The sequence below is a fragment of the Taurulus bubalis genome (assembly GCF_910589615.1).
Source record: "Taurulus bubalis genome assembly, chromosome: 14".
Lineage (NCBI taxonomy): Eukaryota > Metazoa > Chordata > Actinopteri > Perciformes > Cottidae > Taurulus > Taurulus bubalis.
Genome location: NC_136602.1, coordinates 2,946,889 through 2,974,278, shown reverse-complemented (window position 1 = coordinate 2,974,278; position 27,390 = coordinate 2,946,889). Strand labels below are relative to the sequence as shown.

The 27,390-nt window shown below is 42.3% G+C and overlaps 1 protein-coding gene across 1 annotated transcript in view; it reads left to right on the top strand.

Annotated features, from left to right (window-relative positions):
• bean1 (brain expressed, associated with NEDD4, 1) overlaps positions 1-21,913 on the top strand; it is a gene marked incomplete at both ends in the record, with an annotated part of 36,571 nt that extends 14,658 nt beyond the window's left edge. Inside the window, 3 exons of the mRNA XM_079230252.1 lie at positions 13,836-14,039; positions 14,261-14,402; positions 21,541-21,913. Of these exons, the coding sequence (XP_079086378.1) occupies positions 13,836-14,039; positions 14,261-14,402; positions 21,541-21,913 (719 nt within the window). The remainder of the gene's footprint in view (positions 1-13,835; positions 14,040-14,260; positions 14,403-21,540) is intronic.
• Positions 21,914-27,390: the final 5,477 nt, after the last annotated feature.

The following is a 27,390-nucleotide window of genomic DNA, read 5'->3' as shown; positions in this document are numbered from 1 at the left end:
CGCCCTCTCTGTTGTCACTGCACCTGTCACTCACGTTGACGAGCTGTCAACCTGGAGACGGCGTCAGGCCTCCGGTTTGAGGAGAGCTCCCACTCGCCTGGCGGGAACAACAGGAACGCGTCTGCACGGAGAATAAAAAGCGTCTTCTGAAAATCCCCCGAGAACAGAACACTATCAGGAGCATGAAGGAGCACCGCTGCTCCTTCAGCGAGGAGGACGGACCTGTGAAGCTGCTGCTGATGGATGTGCTTCTGTACACGGGGAAGTCTCTTCATGGTCCATTCACTTTAATAACAGACCATCTTCTTGCAATGCTTTTCAATCACGCCCTAAAATCCATCGTTCACCCGAGTAGATGTAGAAAGGCGGGAATAACAAGGAGCCCTTTTCTTTCTTTCAATCACTTTTTTTAAGGTTTATACAAGTTACACATTACCTCAAATTAGACACAAAAAAAATAAAAAATACAAAAAAAATAATAATAATATTGCCAAAAAATATATAAAAAAGATATTACTATAATAATAATTAAAAAATACATAAATACATGTAAACATAATATATATATAAATTAAAATTAACAAAAAAATATATAAAAATGAAAAATATATATAAAAATGAAAATAGAAATATAAATGAGATGAAAATGAAGATGAAAATGAAAAATATATATATATATATATATATATATATATATATATATATATATATATATATATATATATATATATAAGAACATGAAGACTAACTATACAAACAATCAGACAAGGACAGAAAACATGCATGTAAACACAGACATAATTGTTGACATAAATTGACATGTTTTCCTTATTTTTGTTCAGACACAGCAGGACATCTATGAAGAGACGCTTGCACAACATTAAACAGCAAGCTGGGAGTTACATGTTATTGATCTGAGGGAATATGTGTGTGTCTGAGGGAATATGTGTGTGTCTGAGGGAATATGTGTGTGTCTGAGGGAATATGTGTGTGTCTGAGGGAATATGTGTGTGTCTGAGGGAATATGTGTGTGTTCTGAGGGAATATGTGTGTGTCTGAGGGACAGCCGCCTCAGCTGCTCACATGAAGCCTCTCATACCTTTTCTCGTTTGGTTCCTCTTTGCTCTATGAGAGGTATTCAGTCCACGTGAGAACAGTCTCTATCAATAATGTCAAAGCGAAGCGACTGCACTGAATCAGCAGCTTTCAGCAGTGGAGCTGACAGAGAGATCAATGTCCTCTCAGCCATGAAGCAGAGTGCATCACTTCCTCGTTTAAAGCATATCAAAAGAAGACAAACGCCACAGAAACGTTAAAGAAAAGGTTTCTGTTCAGACTCATGTTCAATAGTAATGGAAATGATGAGAAATAAACTAAACATTCCAGATCATGGAGCCGGATGGGCAAGTACCCAATTTAATATACACATTGATGAATTTACTGGTTTAACGGAACAATTTGTTTACAATACTAAAAATACACCAATAGTAATATATAACTTGTAGCTACACTATATTGTAGACTTCAGGTCAAGGTGTGTCAAATGCGTTAAACTTAATATCGCTGTGTCATACGAGAGACACTAACTTTTAGCCGAGAAGCTAGCCGAGCAGTCCAGCCTTGAACTGCATGCTGGGTCTTTTTTGGAGACTTTGATATTGATAAATCCAACAATATGTGGCGTTACGTTGTTGCCTTACGTTGTTGCCTTACGTTGTTGCCTTACGTTGTAGCATTGCGTTGTGGCATTACGTTGTTGCGTTACATTGTTGCGTTACGTTGTTGCATTACGTTGTTGCATTACGTTGTTGCGTTATATTGTTGCGTTGTTGCGTTACATTGTTGAGTTGTTGCGTTACGTTGTTGCGTTACGTTGTTGCATTACGTTGTTGCATTACGTTGTTGCGTTATATTGTTGCGTTGTTGCGTTACATTGTTGAGTTGTTGCGTTACGTTGTTGCGTTGCATTGTTGCGTTACGTTGTTGCATTACGTTGTTGCATTACGTTGTTGCATTACGTTGTTGCGTTATATTGTTGCGTTGTTGCGTTACATTGTTGAGTTGTTGCGTTACGTTGTTGCATTGCATTGTTGCGTTGTTGCGTTACATTGTTGCATTACGTTGTGGCGTTATGTTGTTACATTGCTGCCTTGCGTTGTTGCGTTACGTTGTTGCGTTACGTTGTTGTGTTACGTAGTTGCGTTACGTAGTTGCGTTACGTAGTTGCGTTACGTAGTTGCGTTACGTAGTTGCGTTACGTAGTTGCGTTACGTAGTTGCGTTACGTAGTTGCCTTATGTTGTTGCCTTACGTTGTGGCGTTACGTTGTTGCCTTACGTTGTTGCGCTACATTGCTGCCTTGCGTTGTTGCGTTACGCTGTGGCGTTACGTTGTGGCGTTACGTTGTGGCGTTACGTTGTGGCGTTACGTTGTGGCGTTACGTTGTGGCGTTACGTAGTTGCGTTACGTAGTTGCGTTACGTAGTTGCGTTACGTAGTTGCGTTACGTAGTTGCGTTACGTAGTTGCGTTATGTAGTTGCCTTATGTTGTTGCCTTATGTTGTTACCTTACGTTGTGGCGTTACGTTGTTGCCTTACGTTGTTGCGCTACATTGCTGCCTTGCGTTGTTGCGTTACGCTGTGGCGTTACGTTGTGGCGTTACGTTGTGGCGTTACGTTGTGGCGTTTCGTTGTGGCGTTACGTTGTGGCGCTACGTTGTGGCGTTACGTTGTGGCGTTACGTTGTGGCGTTACGTTGTGGCGTTACGTTGTTGCGCTACATTGCTGCCTTGCGTTGTTGCGTTACGCTGTGGCGTTACGTTGTGGCGTTACGTTGTGGCGTTACGTTGTGGCGTTTCGTTGTGGCGTTACGTTGTGGCGTTACGTTGTGGCGTTACGTTGTGGCGTTACGTTGTGGCGTTACGTTGTGGCGTTTCGTTGTGGCGTTTCGTTGTGGCGTTGCGTTGTGGCGTTACGTTGTGGCGTTACGTTGTTGCGCTACATTGCTGCCTTGCGTTGTTGCGTTACGCTGTGGCGTTACGTTGTGGCGTTACGTTGTGGCGTTACGTTGTGGCGTTACGTTGTGGCGTTACGTTGTGGCGTTTCGTTGTGGCGTTACGTTGTGGCGTTACGTTGTGGCGTTACGTTGTGGCGTTACGTTGTGGCGTTTCGTTGTGGCGTTTCGTTGTGGCGTTACGTTGTGGCGTTACATTGTTGCGTGTCACAAAAATAGATATTGCTGCTGTTAGCCGTTAGCATTAGCATTGTGTTCCTGGCTTGTGGACCAATCAGAGGCTGTACTGCGTGGAGCTTCTGAGTGACAGTAAAGTTTTTGGTGAAGTTTTTCTTCATCACACCCCGTGACCTCTGCCGACCTCCGCTGGTTAAACTCCTGACTTTGCCGCAGCGATGTACAGGCGTCCTCCACGTTGGGCGCGGCGAGACGAGGCTTTGCCGTTTCCCTGCTCCACTGGTGATGCAACATGAAGGTTTAATGGCCAACGTCCTCCCTCCTGCACACCGACGGCTCCTGACATCTGCTATACGACAACAGGAAGGATCAGAGAGAGAAAAGATGGGAGGAGAGTGTGTGTGTGTGTGTGTGTGTGTGCGTGTGTGTGTGTGTGTGTGTGTGTGTGTGTGTGTGTGTGTGTGTGTGTGTGTGTGTGTGTGTGTGTGTGTGTGTGAGAGAGATGTCCTTTGACCAGGCGGCAGGAAGGTTGAATCTTTTCCAGCACGCTGCACAAGTGAGGAGATGGAATCTGTCACTTCATGTCACGGCCACGACAACATCCGCTGAATAAGAAACAAAAATATACCGTGCATCCTTTACCTTAAAAGCTCCTAACGTTTAAACATCTGAGTTGATGTTATAATCAGTATTGGTGGTATTTAGTAGGACTCAGAAGCCTCCCTCTCTGCACTCGCCCTTCATTTTCAATAGGAACAGACATTTCTTTCTGAAAGGGATATTTATAGTGTTAAGGCTCACGTGACAAAAAAGGAGGAACAACATTGTTTCTGCAAGCAGAGGAATATCTCTGGCATCCTGAGGGGTTCAGATACTGCTGCTGCTTCTGATCATGAACACACACACACGCATTCAGACACACTCATATTCCACGGTTATTCCGGATATGAAAATATAAAATGTTGTTGCGTTACATTGTTGCGTTACATTGTTGCGTTACATTGTTGCGTTACATTGCTGCCTTGCGTTGTTACGTTGTTGCGTTACGTTGTTGCGTTACGTTGTTGCGTTACATTTGTTAGCTCTGTTGCTAAACCTAACCAATCGTTTCACAAAGTGAAGTGTTCGTAGGGTTGAGTGACTCGAAACTGGTTTTTGCACCGTACAACACAAACCTTTTTTCTGCCGACTGGATTAAGAAGAGAGAAAGAAATAAAACAGGAATATGATGTGAAGTGTGTAAAGATAGGTTCATGCTTTAGCTCATTTAAAGCCTTGAAATGAAATGCACCTTTAATTAATAATACTTACTTACTTTTAGAGCAGCAATTAAACATATTTAAATAATGTTCATGCATCAGCTATACGACTGAAAAACAGAGAGAACGTAACATGTGAAAACACTGTAGTCTAGCATCTGGTTTATAAGAGGTGTAAAATTACTTCATGGGCTTGATTCTGAAACATTGTTCAAGGCCCGCGACAAAAGAAACAAATAACTGTTGGGAGCAAGAAATCAGCATTTTACTTCTGTTGTTGTTTTAAAATATAGTGTAAAACACTGCCTCCTCTTTCAGGAGTGAAGCGGTGTTGTTCTCAGGAGTTTATGAAGCGAGCGCTGAGGCGTCACTCCGGCTGATTGCTCTCGAGACCCAGCTGTGTGGTCGGGCGTCTGCGACGATGTTAATCCTCCTAATGAGCGTCTCTGGTCCGACTGCATTGATGCCGGCGGTTAAGTGCGACCGGCTTAATTAACCTCCGCTGTCAAAGTGTGATAAGTGTTGTGCGTTAGCTAATTATGGGTTTGGGGTTGGATTCGGATCATTTTAAACAAGTTCCTTCAAATCAAATCAGTCCTCTCATAGCAGTACTGCAGCCGTAGTGGTTCTTTTAACCTTTTAAACAATTCACTTTCTCCACAGTGTTACTTTGGGGTCGGGGGAAGAGGGGGGGGTTTGAGCTGTTACCATGGCAACAACAACACTTGCTTTGGTCCATGTGAGAAAAGAACACAAGCAGCAAATGAATGCAAGTGAATGAGAGAAACTAGAAATAGTTGACTGAAGGTCAGTGAATCAGATCCCACTCATCTCCCCAACCCACACACACACACACACATACACACACACACACACACACACACACACACACACACACACACACACACACACACACACACACACACAGCCTCGGTCTGTTTAAAATACATCAGCTAAGAAGGAAAGAAGTTGTACGGACTAAATTCTCTCCGTTTCTTCTAATTATTACATTATTGTTGTTTAAAAGTATGGTTTATATATTAGCAAAGAAATGATGAGAAATTATAACGCTCTAAAATGAAAAAGTAAACCAGAGGTGTAAATTTGACTGTAAATGTGTCGTGAAGCCAATTTCTTCTATTTCTTCTATATATTTTTAATTGATCAGTTTTTATTCAAAATTCTCTTCGTTATAATAATTACAATTCTTTATATTTGATCTCACATAACAGCAAACTGTTTTATATTGGTTTCATTTCTACCGTGCAGATCGTTCTTAATGACTAAACAGAGCCTGAAGTCTGTTCTGACCTTGAAGAAGAAGCTGAAAAGTCTCAGGAGGTTGTGTGTGTGTGTGTGTGTGTGTGTGTGTGTGTGTGTGTGTGTGTGTGTGTGTGTGTGTGTGTGTGTGTGTGTGTGTGTGTCAGTCCAGCTGTCAGCGATGAAGAGAGGAGAGTCTGTAGTGGTTTGTTGGGTTGCTCTGAGCGGCCCGAGACTACTGAAGCGCAGCGGGGAGGAATGTAAAGACGGAGGGATGACCGGCTGAAGGGAGAGAGGAAGAGGAGGAGGAGGAGGAGGAGGAGGAGGAGGAGGAGGAGAAGGAGAAGGAGAAGGAGGAGCAAGAGGAGGAGGAGGAGAAGGAGGAGAAGGAGGAGGAGGAGGAGGAGGAGGAGAAGGAGGAGCAGGAGGAGGAGGAGGAGGAGAAGGAGGAGGAGGAGAAGGAGAAGGAGGAGGAGGAGGAGGAGGAGGAGGAGGAGGAGGAGGAGGAGGAGGAGGAGGAGGAAGAGGAGGAGGAGGAGGACAGGGCGATGGTTTGGTGGTGAAGGACGAGTGAAGGTTCTGGCTCGTTTTATATTGTAGCATCGTCATTTTGACAAACTTGAAGTGTGTTTTTTATGAATCGATCATGACACCATGCAGCCGGGTTAATATAGTAAAATAAAATAAAATAATATGCTCTACTAAAAAGTTACTTAATAAAATAAATAAATAAATAAAATAAAATAAATAATCCAATAAAATAAATACACGTAAAAAAACGCTATTGTGTGTGCATATGTAACTACACACTTCTGACTTATCACCACTGGCTCGAACACAAACTAAATAAACATTTAATAAATCAACCTTTCTGAAAAACTGAAACTAAAGCTTGAAAACAAACTCTACAGGCGAACTAAAACTAAATATATAAAAAGTAAAACTTAATCTTTATGAAAAACTGAAACCAAAGCTTTCAAAAACATTCCAAAAACTAAACTAAAACCAAAATCCAAAAGTAAAATGTCATACAAAGTTAAATCAAAAGCTATTAGGACCTCGTCGTGCAGCAACACTTGACAAAAAGAAAAACCCAGGGTAAACTTTTCTTCTTCTTCTTTTCAAATCCATGCACATTGATTTCCAAACTACACTGAAGTCAAAATGAATCCTCCTCTACTCCTCTAAATGTATAATTAGCACAAACAGACGTCTTCCCTTTGTTTCATCTCTGACTGAAAGCCCACACTGACGCTGCCGTTTGGCTCGAGGTTCGTTTCTATCGAGCGTCCCGCCCGGAGGAATCCTTTCTCCCTCGGTGTCTCCGGATGTACAGTCGTCCAGCGATGGTATATTTCATATTGAGGAGAAGCGCGTCGTAACTCATAGCGACAAGCTGTCAGCTGGAGTCTGAGCGGCGGCTTGATGCCTCTGGGTAATGTATGCAGCTAATGCACAAAGTGATGCGGCGCACGCAGCGGCAGTCAATATCACAGGCTCTTAACCTTTATAGCTCGGGACGCCTGGAAATAAATGACTGCTTGTGACACACACACACACATACACACACACACACACACACACACACCTAAACGCACACACTCACAATACGGGACCTATACGTTAATCTCTGAAAGCAAATAGTTTTGTCTTCCCTCGTGAGTCTCTCTCTCTGGATTTATCCAACTTTTGTTAACAAAACAAAACAATTAATTTCTCAGCCAACAAGTTAACATTTACACATTTACACATTTACATTGAACTCCGCTTCACTCAAAATCTACTCGTCGAGCTCCATCAGCTATTTAATGAGCAATTTATGTTTCTGTTGGACAGTCTTTCATCCTTTATTCTAGCCACAGTTAGCAGCTATCCGGTTAGCAGATATCCGGTTAGCAGCTATCCGGTTAGCAGCTATCCGGTTAGCAGCTTTCTGGTTAGCAGCTATCCGGTTAGTAGATATCCGGTTAGCAGCTATCCGGTTAGCAGCTATCCGGTTAGCAGATATCCGGCTAGCAGATATCCGGTTAACAGATATCCGGCTAGCAGCTATCCGGTTAGCAGATATCCAGTTAGCAGATATCCGGCTAGCAGATATCCGGTTAACAGATATCCGGTTAGCAGATATCCGGTTAACAGATATCCGGTTAGCAGATATCCGGCTAACAGATATCCGGTTAACAGATATCCGGTTAACAGATATCCGGCTAGCAGATATCCGGTTAACAGATATCCGGCTAGCAGCTATCCGGTTAGCAGATATCCAGTTAGCAGATATCCGGCTAGCAGATATCCGGTTAACAGATATCCGGTTAGCAGATATCCGGTTAACAGATATCCGGCTAGCAGATATCCGGCTAACAGATATCCGGTTAACAGATATCCGGTTAACAGATATCCGGCTAACAGATATCCGGTTAACAGATATCCGGTTAACAGATATCCGGTTAGCAGATATCCGGTTAATAGATATCCGGCTAACAGATATCCGGTTAACAGATATCTGGTAAGCAGACTTCCTTTTCCATTTAATTCTTTGCAACTTGAGACCAAAGAATGGGAAAGGAATTGGAGAGACGACGTCAGTGACCGCATTGTTTACAAGTAGCTTACGATCCGAGATTCCATTTCGGCACAATAAGCTCCGCCTCTTTTGCGTTCTGCACGCGACCGTACGACTCGGACTAAACGGACAACAAGCCCTAAACCAGAACGCTCCAGATATCAAAACCTTGTCCCGTTGCCGACAGATTAATAGATTAAAGAAGTCCTGATGCAGAGTGTTTACAAGAATCAAAGCCAAATTAATTGCCAATAAAGGTTCATGTTTATTTTCAGTGGAAAGTGAAAATCAGAATGGTTAATATTCCCGTACTAAATTCAGATTGTCTCCTCAACCACACGGCCTATTTTGAGTAAGTTAAAAAGTATAATATACAGACAACCCTTGGGAACATAGCTACTAAGTTTATATATGTTTTACTGGTATATTGGTTTATATCAAAAGAAAAATATATATATATATATATATATATATATATATATATATATATATATATTTTGCAAAACAATGATAATTAAAAGTTGTATTTTCTTATCGTAGCTATATTTGCTATATTTTGATTTAATATATAAGATAGCTCTATATGTTAAGAGTATCTGTGTGAAGTGTGGCTTTGATTGAGTGAGTTAAGTAGTTTTAATAATTAACTAAGAAGTGCATCGGCTTTGTGTTCAGGAGGTTCATCACATTGGAGGTTTCACGCTCATCTTGTGGAGAAAGTTCTCTTCCATCCCTCATGCAGCAGCTCTCCAAACTGTTTTTATCTAACGGTTTCATAGCACGAAACAAAGTAACCACGTGACATGTCACATATCATATAGATGTTTCCTTGGCTGGTGGCTGTAGTTCTGCTCACAGGCAGTAAAAACCACCTCCTGCACCTTTAAAGGGCCCTGAACAGGCCTGGGGTCAGCGGCGGGGTGAGGAAGTGGCTTCCTGCAGCGCACTGTGGTGCATGCTGGGAAGAGGTGGCTGCATGTTGAACCGTAAGCATTAGTGACAAGCTGTCAAAGTCAGTTACTTCACTTACACATGAACATATAGCGGAGACTCTCTCACACACATGGAGCCGTCAGAGGTCGCTGCAGAAGGCCTGCGAGGCGGAGAACCCTCGACACGGAGAACGTCAACGCAGAACGGCTTCAGGATGTTCCACAACAGCAGGAAAAAGCCCATTTTATGTGGACGCACATTAGCTTCTATTGATGCGTCTCTAAGACCACAGCTCTTTTTTCTCTTCTCCTGAAAATGAGAATTGTGTTTTTTCAAAACTAAAACTGTGCCATCTCCTCATCCACTGTTCCGATTTAATTCATTTAAATTGCTAAAGTGCCGTAACCGTTGTGAGAAGAGGCGTGGGCTTTTACATTTGAGAAAAAAAGATCGTTAAGTTTTTATAATTCCGTAAATGCTTTAACATGGCTAAGCGATTATAACGTTTTACTAAAACATTCATAACTCAAGACCAGAAGTTATTTTTTTTTGCTTTTTCTAGGCGTTCCGAGATCCTACGATCTCATTGGTCCTCAGACTCTTCTGAAAGCACTCAGCACATGTGGAATTAGGGGATCATTTACATTTGCTGTTTGTCATGGTGCGACCAAGGAAAAACTCAAAGTAGATAATTTTTCAATTTCTGAATCGAAAAACACGTTTTTTTGGACTGAATATGCTTCCTAACATGTCAATGCTTGTGTTTATTGTGATTATTATTGTAATAAGGGCCCTTAGGGTGGAACTGCAGAACGAATGACGGGACCTTTTTGTTGGTCTTTTTTTGCGTGCAGTAAGAATGCCGTTCTGGCTTTTTGAGAGTCGTTTGCACGCTGTGTCGTATAAAATAAAAACGTGAGAGAAACCGGCGTCGCAATGTGATTATTTGCATACTTATTCTACTTAGTTTGCATTCTAATTTGAAGCTTAATCATATTTTTCCCGAAACATAACTAAGCGGTTGTATTGCCTAAAGCCGAGTGCGACCGTTCACCGGCAAATTGTGTAATAATGACACATAAACGACAGAAACATCGTGATATTCATACTCCTTTCCTTAAAATCGGCTTGAAATTATTGTATTTTTTTACATAAATTAAATTCTCATTCACAAAGACTATCGCTAGTATTTCCTAGCTTTGCACTCGAGGTGTCTATCTGTCACATTATTTGGTTTACCGGTGACTAATAATAATAATAGTTGTGGTCATGTGACACTATAGTGCTCATAGAATAGAATATTAAACCACGTTCTCATGTTTAATGTCTCAGGATTCATAGCGTTCTTGTGAACCTCCTCTTCTGTTCGTTGCATGGCTTTAGTTCAGGTCGTGTGAACATCTTCATGTTCTCACTGGACTCACACAAACAACATGTCTCTCCTCTTTCTCTGCTTCCTCTCTGCAGCTGGGTCCCGAACCCCTCAGGGGTTTCTGAAATACAACACTATCACCATTTATAACCATCTTTCCCTTCCTCTGTCTCTCTTCTTCTTCCTCGCTCTCCTCGACCCATTGTGCGCTGCCGCCCCTCTCCACCATCACGTCTTTAAATCACACTGAAGTGAAAAGAACAATAAAAAAATGTATTTGCCGGCCAGTTTTGACCAGTGGTTCACAGGACAGTGAGCTCATGCAGCCTTATGAGAGGTAATGCACTATAAGTCATATTTTACCCACATAATCAATTCCTATAGCCACATAGTGGTGAGCCAGGACATGTGAGGCCACATGGTCCGTCTAAAAACACAGGACTTTCACCCAGGAGGCCGCTGTACGTGTCCCGTGTGAGACCAGAAGTCAACGTTATTTGTCAACGTTATTTGTCACATAACTTCCAAAGTTACTTTAATCCTTTTTGATATCATACAAAATCTTGAAGATACATTGAATTCCTCAAGATTTCATTATTTTAAACTAAAAAATACTTAATTTGAATTGACTGCAAGGAACTTTCATTGCATTAATGGTCGTTTATGTAGGTCATATAGAGACATCAGGATTACATTGTTTCTTAACCAAGTAAAAGTTCCTCATACTGACTTTAAAAGTCAGAGGATCTTCAAAGTCAACAGGGTTCATCCTCTGGGGACCATGAAGCTCTGGAGCACATTTCATGATGATCCATCTGATGGTTGTTGAGATATTTCAGTCTGGACCCAAGTGGTGCATCAACAGTCAGACCGCTATGAGCACCAAGAGTATTATGAGAGTGTGTGTGTGTGTGTGTGTGTGTGTGTGTGTGTGTGTGTGTGTCTGCGTGTGTGTTATAAAAGTAGCGAGGTTTACATGAATTTAAATCTATGTAAATATAGATTTCCTTCGGAGTTCTCTCTGGAGAGAACAAGAGAAAATGGAGTTTCTGAGGACGAGATGAGAAGCGAATAAAAAAAGAAGATAAAATCACATAAAGAAGTGTGTGAGAGCGAGGCGCTAGGAGAGGAGAGAGGGCTGCTGGGAATCGTTTGGGGTGAGAGAACATTTTCCTCTTCTCAGAATCTGTGTGAAACCAAATTACTGCAGACAACAGAATTATGGACGCAGATAGAGAGGCGCTAAGAGCCTCTCTATCTGAACATGATATTGGGAGTCATTTGATTGTTTCTCCTGCTTTGTATTCAGAGCATTGATGATGGAAGAAAACACGTCCTGCAATACGAAGAATGTCAGTGTCAAAAAGTACAAGTTTTGAGATTAATGAATGTCTCTTTATGCATCGTGAGATGTTCCAAAAGGAGATAATATCACATTTCAGCAGTGTTAAGACTAGTTATAAGAGACCTTTGTCGTCATCGTTATATTCATAAGCACTAGGTTATGCAGCACACGTCCTTGATGCAAAACACTTCCTCCTGCAGAAGGAACTTCTTGCCATGGATGCACTTCCTGCTTTGAGGATCACATGACCTGAGGTCTGAGATTGTAAGCATGCGACTCTTTCGTATCCACGAGGAAACGTCAGGTTTGTGTCACATGCAATATAGAGAGAGGGCAGGAAGAGCAGCATCACAACACTTTAGAAGCCACATTAAGAGTGTCCTCCTCCTCCTCCTCATCTTCCTCCTCCTCCTCCTCCTCTCAGCTGTGATGGGAATGAAGACAGCCAGATAGTGACTGGCAGCGAGACGGATAAAGAGGTAGACAGGCAGAGCAAACAGACAGATGAGACATTAAATAGAAATGGAGAGGAACAGGATCGCTCTGTAATATAATGATGATGACTTAGTGTGTGTGTGTGTGTGTGTGTGTGTGTGTGTGTGTGTGTGTGTGTGTGTGTGTGTGTGTGTGTGTGTGTCTTTGTTGACTCTAGCTCTAATTATCTGTCACACACTGAAATGGAATAAGTCCTCAGGGAAGGAGCAGCAGAGAGGAGACGGAGTGGGTGCGATGGTGGAGGGCGAGGCGGCCGTTACACAACACGACCCCCTCATGAGGACGGTTCATTCGTTTATTATACCTTTTAATTGTATTGATTTATTTATTTTTAATTCACTTAACGTCCTCCATGAATGTCAACGCACTAATTGATTAATTCAAGCAAATAACGTATCTGTTAATCAACAGACAGCGTTAGTGACTGTGAACATTATAATTATCACTAAGATTCATTTCGTAGATAACCTTAATTTAACGTTTATTGAGAAAATGTTCTTAATACAACTAGTGGTCACTATGGATGTATATACTGTGTATTATATTGTCTTTCCTTATTTTAGTTGGGAACTACACAACATGGTGCACCTGTAACGTTATTTATGGTTGAGACGCAGTTGCAGTTTTCTGCGTTTTATTTTTTTTAAAGATAAAACTAAAAATGTTGCTAGCGGCCGCGGAATGAGCGCTTACGTTAGTTTAACACAAACTATGAACTGTGTGCGACCGAACAGTTAATGGTGAAGTTTAAATTAATGTAAACAACTAAACCAAAAGTTTTAACCAAACTAATGTGTCTCCCGGTCAGATGAGACAAACAGTGGCGGGCCGTGCATTTTGGACCTGGGCCTTCAGTGCCGTCTGATGCTGTTTACATAAATATGTGCATTACGGGATGCTGCGTCATTAACGGACAATGTACAATGAACTACTTTCATTCTCGTTCCACACTTCACTAAAACTTTTCCTCTCCTCCTCTCCTTCCGTTTTTCCCTTCACAATAAAAGCCCCAGAAACGTACATCCGAACACTGCTTCCTATAAAGCTGTTCAAATACGCAATATAACAAAACAATCCAACAAAACTGTGGCACTAAAACACTGCACACAAGAGTAAAACACTATTTGAAGTTGGGTATTTTTTGAGAAAAACTGTGAGGTGTTTTTTTTAACAAAATTACAAAAAAAGCCGCCTCAAAGGCTTCAAAGCCGACATCAAAGTGCACCAAGTTACACAGAAAAAAAGCTGTCAACGGTGCTCTTGCAGTACCCTCGTCCTGTCCTGTAGCTTTAAGAATCATCAGCGCTGCAGCGACTCCAGAGGCTTCCCTCAGGATGTGGAGGAGACCAAAACGGAGCTCAAAGAGGTGAACATCAGATCCTGAACTCACGCGTTCCCTCCCTCCTCTCTCTCTCTGCAGTGAGCTCCAACCAGAGCCATGGGGAGTACCCGGACTGCCGCAGTGAGAGGGAGTCGGGAGGGGAGGCGTCTCTCCTGGTGTCTCCGCTGGTGGTGGCGGGGATCGTTATAGGTCTGGTCCTCTTCCTCTCCTGCATCACCATCATCGTCGGCAGCCTGCGCAAAGACAGTCGACTCCGAAACCCTCACCTGCGGGCGAGCTACGGTCAGTCTGCGTCCGAGCTTCACGACACACCTGCACATAGACTTCCAAAATACCTCCAGGAGGTTGTTCAGTTCCTCTAGAGAATGTAAATATGTCAAGGCACGAAGCAAAAAATAAACAATTGCTGCTGCCAGGTAAAAATAAATGACGTAATCATTTTAATTGTCCTTTAAAATCATTAATCTCTTAATAAAATGTTTCTTTTGCTTTAATGTCTGCAGGTCTGGATGGGTTTTCCTACGGAGGTTCAGTAGGAGAACTGAGATCGACCTGCTTAGAAGACTTTCCTCCCGGTTTAGACTTTGATTCATACAGAGAGACTCTGTCGCAGGTCAACAACCTGTACGCCGACTCACCGCCACGGTAAGAACTTAAGTGTGACTCTATTGAAACGGTTTTATTCCCGGTAAGCCTCTCTCTCCAAACACCCACACTCGGCATGCGTCCTGAGACCGGCACACAGGAGGGAGTGCAGCTGGATGGGCCAAACTAGCACAAGACTTTAACCCAGGAGACGGTTGTTAGTGTCAGTGTGGAACCAAAAGTGATGTTATACCACCGAGTCACATCACATACAAGAAGCTAACAGTGTATTTATTTGAAGACAAAGAATGTTTGTATTTTTCCAACTCTAACCAAGTAGCTTTGTTGCCTAAACCTGACCGCCATCGTTTCACAACTTTAACCACGTTCAATGTTACAATGTTAACTAGAATAGTTTAACAATGTTAACTAGAATAGTTTAACAACGTCAACTAGAATAGTTTAACAACGTTAACTACAATAGTTTAACAATGTTAACTGCAATAGTTTAACAACGTTAACTACAATAGTTTAACAACGTTAACTACAATAGTTTAAAAACGTTAACTACAATAGTTTAAAAACGTTAACTACAATAGTTTAACAATGTTAACTGCAATAGTTTAACAACGTTAACTACAATAGTTTAACAATGTTAACTACAATAGTTTAAAAACGTTAACTACAATAGTTTAACAATGTTAACTGCAATAGTTTAACAACGTTAACTACAATAGTTTAACAATGTTAACTACAATAGTTTAACAACGTTAACTACAATAGTTTAACAATGTTAACTACAATAGTTTAACAACGTTAACTACAATAGTTTAACAACGTTAACTACAATAGTTTAACAACGTTAACTACAATAGTTTAACAATGTTAACTACAATAGTTTAACAACGTTAACTACAATAGTTTAACAATGTTAACTACAATAGTTTAACAATGTTAACTGCAATAGTTTTACAACGTTAACTACAATAGTTTAACAACGTTAAACGCCTGTTGCAACATTAACCGCCAGCGCGTTAATCGTGCACAGACGTTCAGCGAGTGGAAAAATATGATGAGTAGGGATGAGGTCTCGTTGGGTTTTCAGGTTTCAAGCACAAAATCCTGTTTTGGACAACTTTGACGTCTATCGGCTTCCATGCCAAGACTTAGCTGGGAGTCGTTTTGTCGAGTTAGCATGCTGCTGGCGGTAGCTTCGTATTTAGCATGCAGAGATGAGAACAAGAAGAAATTGTGGAATGCACTTCTGTTTCCTTGTGCCCATTTTCCTTTTTTACAGACAGACGTTGTTGGTTTTGGACACTTGCTTGTTTTTCAAATATTCAGAAAAAGAAAAGAAAAGAAAATTTAAAATCTCAAGCCTGTCCTCATCCATCAATATCTATAGGTTGTTTAATAAAAACAAGGAGACCACTCCTCCTTTTACCGCTACTCTCTGTCCACTTGCCTTGACCCTTCTTCTTCTGTGGTAACTCATATATTAGCGAGCACTGCTACCTTTGGAACCCTTTGTTAGGGTACAGCAATGAGCAATGTGTGTGTGTGTGTGTGTGTGTGTGTGTGTGTGTGTGTGTGTGTGTGCGTGTGTGTGTGTGTGTGTGTGTGTGTGTGTGTGTGTGTGTGTGTGTGTGTGTAGAGTGAATGAGAGAAAGAAAGAGCTCGCTAAAGGCCAATGTCATGGCGTTTTTGATCTAAATGTCAGCTGGTCTAATTGGCAACTTTAATAATTCACATACATCCCTCCCCTGCTGTGTGTGTGTGTGTGTGTGTGTGTGTGTGTGTGTGTGTGTGTGTGTGTGTGTGTGTGTGTGTGTCTGTGTGTGTGTGTGTGTGTGTGTGTGTGTCTGTGTGTGTGTGTGTGTGTGTGTGTGTGTGTGTGTCTGTGTGTGTGTGTGTGTGTGTGTGTGTGTGTGTCTGTGTGTGTGTGTGTGTGTGTGTCTGTGTGTGTGTGTGTGTGTGTGTGTGTGTGTGTGTCTGTGTGTGTGTGTGTGTGTGTGTGTGTGTGCTTCATTCTCCTCCTGGCTCTGCTGCAGAAACATTCACTCACCTAAACCAAATGAATCGATCGGGGGTTATATAGCGTCTTATTTTTTCTATTTGTTAATTAAAAGAGAGTTCATTACTGACTTAGTCATCTGAATATCCGATCAATATGGGGGGGTTAAATCATACTAATACTAATGATTATTTCAAATACCTTTCTGAGATTTCATATATTTCTGTATATTTTCTTTTATGAATTAAATCAAAGGTGCAAATGTAGTTATATGTAGTTCTATAATAGCAAAATTGATCACAAAACATTGTGCCATAGTTGATGAATTGCTTTGACATTGAGCCACAATCGTAAAGTTAAACCAGTAGATAGTTTCATCAGGTTTCTGCCAAGCATGACCTGTCAATCACCTTGTAGCCCCGCCCTAAAGCGTCCCCTGCTTTATGGTCTGTTTGACTCTAAATGACCATAATCCAGAGGAGTCACCCCGTGGTGGTCAGGAGAGAGAATGCAGCTTTAACACATGAAGCATATACTTCTATACAACCAGAGGAGTCACCCCCTGGTGGTCAGGAGAGAGAATACAGCTTTAACACATGAAGCATAAACTTCTATACAACCAGAGGAGTTGCCCCCTGGTGGTCACACAAGAGAATGCAGGTTTAACACATGAAGCATATACTTCTATACAACCAGAGGAGTCACCCCCTGGTGGTCACACAAGAGAATGCAGGTTTAACACATGAAGCATATACTTCTATACAACCAGAGGAGTCACCCCCTGGTGGTCAGACGAAAGAATGCAGGTTTAACACATGAAGCATATACTTCTATACAACCAGAGGAGTCACCCACTGGTGGTCACACAAGAGAATGCAGATTTAACACATGAAGCATGTACTTCTATACAACCAGAGGAGTCACCCCCTGGTGGTCAGACGAGAGAATGCAGCTTTAAGGCACTTTAACATTGGCTACTAGAGGTTGCCGCCTGGTGCTAATTTTCCAGTCGTGTGCTATAAAAACATTGCAGAAGAAGAAGGAGCAACAAGATCCAGTCAAACCTGAAATTGTGGAAAATCACGTCAACAACAATATGGCATTTCAGTTTATTACCGGTTCTGATCACAGAACCATTTATTTCTGACTGCAGTTGCTCAGTTTCAGGATCATCCATCCTCCATACATGACAGTCACGTGTAGGTGGTCTTCATAATGCAACAGCGGCGCACGCTCTCGTTCATCATGTGCAACCTGAGGTCTGTGCCGGGTTGCGGTCCGAGGGACCGGAGCGGCGCTCGTGCTCCCGGTGCGATCTGGTAACACAAAGTGCTCCATGCTGAAAGATGCATCATCGGCGGAGGCGTCACACCTGGTCAGCAGCAGGGTGTGTGTCTGCTGCGATGCTGCAGAGTCCCATGTGGGCCAAGAACATGTTCCTGTGCTCTGACTGCTCCCACGAGGAGGGATGGACCCAATAACGTTTAGAGATACAATGAAGCTGCTGGATAGAGGTACGGACAGAAACCTCAACACAATGTGTGTCCTCACACAAGAGGAAAGGAGAGGAAAGGACAGAGGAGAGGAAAGAGGAGAGGAGAGGAAAGAGGAGAGGAAAGAGGAGAGGAAAGGAAAGGGGAGAGGAGAGGAAAGAGGAGAGGAAAGGAAAGGGGAGAGGAGAGGAAAGAGGAGAGGAAAGGAAAGAGGAGAGGAGATGAGAGGAAAGGAAAGAGGAGAGGAAAGGAAAGGGGAGAGGCGAGGCAAGAAGAGAGGAAAGGAAACAGGAGAGGAAAGGAAAGGGGAGATGAGAGGAAAGGAAAGAGGAGAGGAAAGGGGAGGAAATGAAAGAGGAGAGGCGATGAGAGGAAAGGAAAGAGGAGATGAAAGGAGAGGAAAGGAAAAGAAAGAGGAGAAGCGAAGAAAGAGGAGAGGAAAGGGGAGAGCAAAGAGGAGATGAGAAGAAGGGAAAGGAAAGAGGAGAGGAAAGGAGAGGAAAGGACAGAGGAGAGGAAAGAGGAGAGGAAAGGGGAGAGCAAAGAGGAGATGAGAAGAAGGGAAAGGAAAGAGGAGAGGAAAGGAGAGTAAAGGAGAGGAAAGGACAGAGGAGAGGAAAGAGGAGAGGAAAGGAGAGGAAAGGAGAGAAAAGGAAAGAGGAGAGGAGGTGAGAGGAAATGAAAAGAGAGAGGAAAGAGGAGAGGAGAGGAGAGGAAAGGAAAGAAAAGAAAAGGAAAGGAAAGAAGAGAGGAAGAGGGGAGCTAGTTAGCTACGTCAGCGTTCTGGACGTCCTGTGTGAGAGCCGGACTTTCTGGCCCGGACGATGGGACGCCAGCCAACACACACACACACACACACACACACACACACACACACACACACACACACACACAACGCACATTTTGTTTACCATAATGCTGACAAGTCGTTGTCCGGTACCCTGACAACAAGCGGGTAGCTGCAGTCATGTGATGATCCTGCGGTGTGTGTGTGTGTGTGTGTGTGTGTGTGTGTGTGTGTGTGTGTGTGTGTGTGTGTGTGTGTGTGTGTGTGTGTGTGTGTGTGTGTGTGTGTGTGTGTGTGTGTCGGCCACAGATGGTTGAGGGAAACTCAGAGAACTCAGTGAACAGCTCACCTACTGAGACAGTGAATGCTATGCTTCCGACACACACACACACACACACACACACACACACACACACACACACACACACACACACACACACACACTCTGTATCCCAGAAAAACTTGCGCTCACGGATCAGCTGCTCACCTGTGGAGACTGAAAGCCTCTGCTTCCTCTCAGGGAGAAGCCGGGGGAGCTTTGGCTCACACACACACACACACACACACACACACACACACACACACACACACACACACACACACAGGCCATATGCTCTGTGCTGCGGCTGCAGGCGCCACAACCGACCAGAGGTCCTCCATCTTGTCACGACCACCTGACCGGACGTCCTGCTCAGCGCCACGAGATTAATGTGCACTGGATAATGTTCAGAGGTTCGTTTTGTTTTGTTTTGTTTTGTTTTGTTTTGGGCGGATGAAGCGATTCGTTTATCTACCGCGGTAAAGTGAAGTGCTGTGAGCCTCGAAACATGACCATAAAATAAAAGAGTGTATTGATTCTGCTGTCATAAAACAGATATTTCGGTAAAAAAAACATTTGTTTCTATACAGTCACACTGCTTCCATCTTTACTTCCAACTAAGTGCAGTCATGATCTGGACCACAGGACCCAAAAATAAATCAACAAGACGACCAATGTATCTCAGAGATGTGAACATATGAGGTGAAACTGGAAAAAAACTATAAAATAACCCACAATAAAGAGGAGGAGGGGTTATAATTATCTGTAAACTCATATCTCATATTCATGGACTGTTTTATTACCTTCATAAAAACCCTGTAAAGAAACAAGTCAAGTATTAAAAGCTTTATAAAGAAACTAAGGTTTAATATCCTGTAAACTATTTAACTTTACAGGATATTAAACTATTATACTATTATATTGAGTCTTTTCACAGGATGGGGAGCAGCAACGGGCAGTCGGTTAACTCTCAGAGGAGACAAATTATTATCACTCAGCCACAAACACACACACACACACACACACACACACACACACACACACACACACGTGTTGGCAGAACACACAGAAGTGTAAAACAACACACTCATTATGAGGTTCCACACTGAGGCTCCTCTGTGTGTTTCAACACCTCTCAAACACCCGGATCACCCTCCAATTTTCACCTCAACACGCCTGATATTAACACGCTGGAGGTCAGTTTCCCCAGAGCACTAAGAAGATATTAAATATGATTGAAAAACTGAGGTTTTTGTTTTAAAGTTTACAAAGTGCTTTGACAGAGACAATAAAGGCAAAACAACAGAAACACACGTTCAAAAGTCTCCAACGCGGCTTTTTAACTGTTGGCAAGTGGGCACACACACATGCACACACACATGGACACACACACACACACACACACATGCACAGAGGGTGGTGAAGGAGAAAATGCAAAAAGAAAGATAAAAGAAAGAAAGAGGACAGCGTGTAACACACACTTTGCAGACTGATATAATTAACCACCGCACTGATTGAGTTACACTGATTTACTGCTTCCTGAGCCACATCATCATCTATCTTTAGCTCACACACACACACACACAGATTCTATAATTCTGTTTAGTTCTCTTCTCTTTCATATCTTTGCTCTTTCTCTCCTCTCCGGTTGGCAGAAAGCTGCAGCCTTCATCCGTTTGTGAAACTCGTTTTAACATCACAAAGTACGGCAAACATAACGAGAAGAATAAGCATCACCATAAGTACAATGTCAGTTTCATGGAAGTGTCTTGACCATGCGGTCTCGTTTGTTCTCAGTAACCCGCGTGGGGGGGGGGGGACGCTATAGACCGACGCACAGGAAGCCGACACCTTTAGTGTCACACTTTGCTTTTTTTTAGATGCTTTTTGAAAAGGTTCCCATCCACATTGAAATTCCAAGAGGTGGTTCATCACCATTTATGAGTCCAGAGCAAGAATCAATAATATGAGAAAGTGTTCCACCATGACAGTCATAAACCAGAGATTTCTAGAGCGCTGCTTTCTCTTTTTGCAGCAGCTTCCGTCTCCACTGTCACTGTATTGGGTGGACCAGCATCCATCACTTTCAGTGCACATTTTGATCTGCATATGTCGTCTAAATCTAATCGCTTTGTTTCGTCTCAACATTTAACTGTTTGTCCTCGAGGTCGATCGCTGATCTTGAATCCTTGCATTGGTGTGGGCAACCAGGCTGTGTGTGTGTGTGTGTGTGTGTGTGTGTGTCCAATATATCACAAATATAGATGTGTGCAAATGAGTGGGCGTGAAAGCGAGAAAGGCATTGGTCCTTTTTTTTCTTTTTCATATGTTTGAGTTACATAAAACGTTTCTCTGCAGATTATTTCTCTTCCTTTCCACAGATGCAACTGGAGAGCTATCAGCTCATGATGTGTAATGAAATGTGTAATGTGTAAAGGCTACCCTTATCTTTCATATCATAATCCAAATCCTTTCTAAATGACTGCACAGAATAGCATGACGTTTAATTCATATTATTATGATGAACAATTTACATAAACATTGTGTGCAATAATCCACCTTCTTCTTGTGTTTCATCTCCACAGGTACGATGAGTGCGTCGGCTCATGTTCGACTCAGTTCTACGTCCCTTCAGATGACCCGCCTCCTTACTCCCTATTGGACCCCCGTCAGAGCGGGGCGGAGCCTGAGGAGCGGCCGGACGACGCCCCTGAGGAGCCCTCGACCGGCGGCGCCTGGTTCTCGCCCTCCGACTACCGGCCGGCGCTGCGGGAGCATCACCAGCACGTGGCGTCCATCTCCTTCCCGCTGGAGGCGGCGCCGCCGTACGAGTCCGTGCCGGCGGAGCAGGGTCGGCACCTCCCACTCGGGCCGTGTGACCTCTACAAGCACCAATTGGAGAGCGGCGGCGACGACGACGGCGACGCCCGGCAACCAGAGACCAACCAGATCCTGTAGGACGATTCGTTGACTTTCTCTCGCTGGTTGGTGGATCCCCGGTTGAGTCAGAGACAACACGTGACGACGGGCAGATGTGACACCAGACTGTGGATACTAACGAGATGTCACACACACACACACACACACACACACACACACACACACACACACACACACACACAGTTGCTGACACCTATTAAGGCTGAAAATTAGCCAGCTCCTCCAGGGACACCAGTTTCTGGACAAACTTTTGAAAAAACTCACTAAAAAAAAAAAATTTCATTTTTGGACTCCTCCATCCATCCCATAATAACACCATTGTCTCGTTCCGACTGTTCGTCCCTCTGTGTTGAATGGAGGTCCGATGCTCCGATGATGTCATGGAACTCGTCCACCGTTTCTACACATTTGCCATCACTCTTTCTATCAAGGGCTTTGGTTTTTAACATGTGTTTACATAGAGATATAAATATGCGGTTACCGGACCCCCAGCAGCAAAATGTAGCTCGGCGTCCTCCTCCGAGGTCAAGGGTCAAGGTCAAGGTCGGGTTGATGCAACTCAAAGTTACACATTAAACTGTAGACCTGAACACTCTGTTTACTGGAGATGCTTCTGACTTTTCTATTTTTCTGGTCCTGAGACGCCATGGTGGTTTTTTTATTTGTTTTTTTTATTATTATTGCATTTCTTAACACAACACATGGATCTGAATGACATAATTCATTAGATTGTTCATGAGGGAAAGAAACTCATTTAAAACACTAACAGATTAATATGTGAATGAAAAGATGTTCACAGAGCGACAGGAATAATTATGTGTCCTGCTATTTAGTTAATTATAGATTAAATGCCAGAAAATAGTGAAACATGTCCATAACAAAAACTTAAAGCTCAAATTGTTGGTTAAAAAAACCTTGCCAAAAATTAGGATTTTCAAAAATATCAAGATTAAAAACATACATTGGATGTTTTATCACTAATCAAAATGGACCAGATGTAAACGTTATGTACAAACCAACAACAATTGTCCAAACACAATAATTCTGCATTACAAACTGAATTGTGATGCACAGAAACATTTAGATTCAGCAAATTTATAAAAAACACATTGAGCACATTCAACATTTAACATTCAATATTTAACATTTAACGTCAACTCGGGGCGTTTTGCTTCTCCCGCACCTTGATGGAGACGTTTCAGTCGTCCACCATCTAGCTGAATAACAACAATGTCCTTTAATCCAATGCATAATGTATGAGTGCGTAGAACAGAGCTGAACACTTCGTATGTTATGTTCATACCGTGTGTTGGAGGAAAGCAGGAAGTCATTTGAGAGCTGAGCTTTTACAAAAAAGCAACAAAAAACAATGCAGATGTTTTCCGTACCTTCAAAGGAATCTGTGGTGATTGTTTTGTTCCTAAACTTAGTAACTTTGTGTTAATGATGTGTGCCTAATCGGCGTCAGACTGTTAGCCGTAGCGAGCTACACTGTAGCAGGAAGTGATCGCCTCAATGCTACGAACCGGTCCTACGCTTGTCACCAGGCTTCTGTCATGTTTACCTCTCTCTCTCTCTCTCTCTCTCTCTCTCTCTCTCTCTCTCTCTCTCTGCAAGAGATCTCTAAAAATGATATTTTAATGAATGAATTGAACTGCTCTGCATCTGCCACCAACCCACCGCTCATGTTCAGATGCTCTGATTCATTTGGCATGAAGCTACCACATGAAGTCATAATTCAGGGTTTTTTTCACCACTGTTTTTGGAAGTAGGAAATAATGGGAGTAAAAAAAAGTAAAACCAGCTATAAAAGTGACATTTTCTCTTCATTTTGGTGGATCAAGAATGACGCCGATGTGAAGAGTGGCTCATGGGGACCACGGCAAACACATATATGGAAAAGTAACGGGGAAAGAGAAGCTTGAACGAAGCGTTAAAGTGTTGAGAACTGAGTGGTGTTACCTCACCCTCTTAAAACCCAACGTGAACAGAATCATGATGAGATCGTGGATTTTGTGATTCTGCCTGAAAAAAAAAAAAAAACGTCTGAAGTAATATCTAAACATGGATTGAAAGGACATTTATCATATCGCCCTCGAGGCCGACTAGTGAAGTAGAGCTCAGTAGTTATTAGAGTGTTATTAGAGGAGAAGCTTTATCAGACAAGTAGAACTCAACCGGAGGAATTCATGTGAAATACCATTAATGTTGTAAAGTTCCCTGATACTGTATGAGCTCATATTCAGTACAGTTGACACATACAGCATTTATAGTTTGGGCACATTAAGTTCCACAGAAAAACCAACAGAATTAGATTTTGGGGAATTAGGAAAATATGAGGTATAATAAAATAAGGAAATGTGTTGGTTTTTCTGTAAAAAACAATTCCAGATGATGGTTTAAAAAGTACACACAAAACCTACCCTTCAAAGTACTACTTGGTGCAGTAGTAGTTTTGAGAGTAGTGGGTGTATATTCTGGACACATCAAATCATAAAGTCTCATGAACTCAAGAGAAAGAAAAATGATGTTTTCCTCTTCCGTTGAACGTTTTTTTTTGTGTTTTTCCAAAAATGTGTTTCAGGTTTTTTTCATGCTTAGTTTAAGACTTAAAAGATATTAATTGTATGTGAAATAAATTGGAAAAAAGCCACGGTCAGTTTAAGTTGATTTAAATGATATATTTGGTTTTTAATGAGACTGTTAAAAGACACAGAGTATCGAAAAATATGATTTAATTTTATGACCCTCATCCACATCACATTGCTCTCTTTTTTAGCCAGTATTCATTATAAAAACATATATACATTCATGTTTTATATGTATGTGCACAAATTCCCATCTATTTATATGAAAATATATATATAAATATATATATATATGAAAATATCCATCAGAACAAAGATCATCCCTCACAAACGTAGTAGTGAACCCAACCGGCCACCAGGGGGAGATGCAGAACCACATGACATTCAACCTGTTCAGTAATAACAACAATATTAATAATAATCCTGAATAAAATCACCTGGGTCTACTTTGCCATGTGCGTGTGACGTGAGCAATATTCTAACGCTTTAGTAGAGAGTAGGAGGAGTAACACGTAAACATCGGGGTCGTCGGTATATTGTCGTATTTGTTCATTGATAAAAACACTGAGAAGTAGAGAGAAGTATTTTCAGCACATGTGTTTGCATGTCACGACTCTTTGTCAACCTGTCGGTGCATTCTGGTGTTAAACGTCTTCCACGTGTTTCACTTCCCATCCCAGACGTCATGTAAATATGTTTCTTTCTGTTCTGTATTAGAGATTTTGTTAAATATTTTCTCCTGAAGGATGAATAAATCTGAACTCTTGTATGAACTCGAGTGGCTGGTTTTAAGCAGCGACCTGTCAATCACCCTGTAGCCCCGCCCAGAAAGTATCCCCTGCTTTAGTCGCCCCCCTGGTGGTCAGGAGAGAGAATGCAGCTTTAACACATGAAGCATATACTTCTATACAACCAGAGGAGTCGCCCCCTGGTGGTCACACAAGAGAATGCAGGTTTAACACATGAAGCATAGACTTCTATACAACCAGAGGAGTCGCCCCCTGGTGGTCAGGAGAGAGAATGCAGCTTTAACACATGAAGCATATACTTCTATACAACCAGAGGAGTCGCCCCCTGGTGGTCAGGAGAGAGAATGCAGCTTTAACACATGAAGCATAGACTTCTATACAACCAGAGGAGTCGACCCCTGGTGGTCAGGAGAGAGAATGCAGCTTTAACACATGAAGCATAGACTTCTATACAACCAGAGGAGTCGCCCCCTGGTGGTTAGTAGAGAGAATGCAGCTTTAACACATGAAGCATAGACTTCTATACAACCAGAGGAGTTGCCCCCTGGTGGTCACACAAGAGAATGCAGGTTTAACACATGAAGCATAGACTTCTATACAACCAGAGGAGTCGCCCCCTGGTGGTTAGTAGAGAGAATGCTGCTTTAACTTCACGGACAGATTTGGAGGTCGCCGCCAGGAATCAACTGGAGACATAAACTTGCATTCAGCATCATTGTTATATCCTGAGTCTGCGATGTGTCCAGCAGGGGGCGCACCACAGTCAGAGAGTCGTACATCTCCTTTTTTTTTATTAACAAGACTGTCTTTAACATAAATTAGAATTAAAATATATATATATATATATATATATATATATATATATATATATATATATATTTTAATGCTATCATTTCAACATGTGATTTTCAGACATGCTACAATATGCAGAATGAATATTGCTGTCTTTGTATATGTTGATTTTAAAAGGTTGTGCGTTAATACGTCTTCATTTGCAGCCAAAAACAGGAATCCGCTACAGAGACGATTCTGATGTCAGACCTCAACAGGAGGCTCATGGTCTGCAGCCTCAGCTGTGGTTGAGTTGTGTCTTTTTGCATCTCTTTTTAGTCGTTTTGTGTCTCTTTTGGTCGTATTGTGTCTCTTTGTGTCTCCTTTTGGTCGTATTGTGTCTCCTTGTGGTCATATTGTGTCTCTTTGTGTCTCCTTGTGATTGTATTGTGTCTCTTTTTAGTCGTTTTGTGTCTCCTTGTGGTTATATTGTGTCTCTTTGTGTCTCTTTTTAGTCGTTTTGTGTCTCCTTGTGGTTGTGTTGTGTCTCTTTAGTCGTTTTGTGGCTGTATTGTGTCTCTTTGCATTTCTTTTTAGTCGTTTTGTGTCTACTTTTGGTCGTGTTACGTCTCTTTTTAGTCGTTTTGTGTCTCCTTGTGGTCATATTGTGTCTCTTTGTGTCTCTTTTTAGTCGTTTTCTGTCTCCTTTTGGTCGTTTTGTGTCTCCTTGAGGTCGTATTTTGTCTCCTTTTGGTCGTTTTGTGTATCCTTGTGGTGGTACTGTGTCTCTTTTTAGTCGTTTTGTGTCTCCTTGTGGTCATATTGTGTCTCTTTTTGGTCGTTTTGTGTCTTCTTGCAAATGCTTTATCCCTTTTTATAATCATGTTGTATCTCTTGCAGTGGCTTTGCGTCTCTTTTGTGTCTTTGTGTTCGGGGCGTCTCTCTTCAAGTGACATGATGCAGGTGAAGTTCTGCCAAACCCGTTCCAGTCGTCCCTCCATGGAGTAAATACACCTGCTATAAGAAAACGTGAATACATCCTAACTTCCTCTGCCTCTGGTCACAATCCCCATATCATTCATAAAACCCCGAACATCAAAACCTGTCTAGCTTTAACTTCCAAGTCGTTGTTTCAGATGCATCTCCGAGCCGATCAGTTCAGTCCGCCCAGCGAAGACGTGTTTTCCTTCACGCTTTGTTCTTTTGAAAACAACGAGACAAAGGGAAGGATTCATTTTTAGAATCTCTCTTTCATCAAACTGAACCGGGTGGATAGTTGAGATGCTCTAGCGGCACAGAGCCGCCCGGCCCGAGACCGGTCGCTCTGGTATGAAAGTCCCAACGGAGGCGTCGCACACCTGTTGAAGACGGGAACAGACAAAGTGCT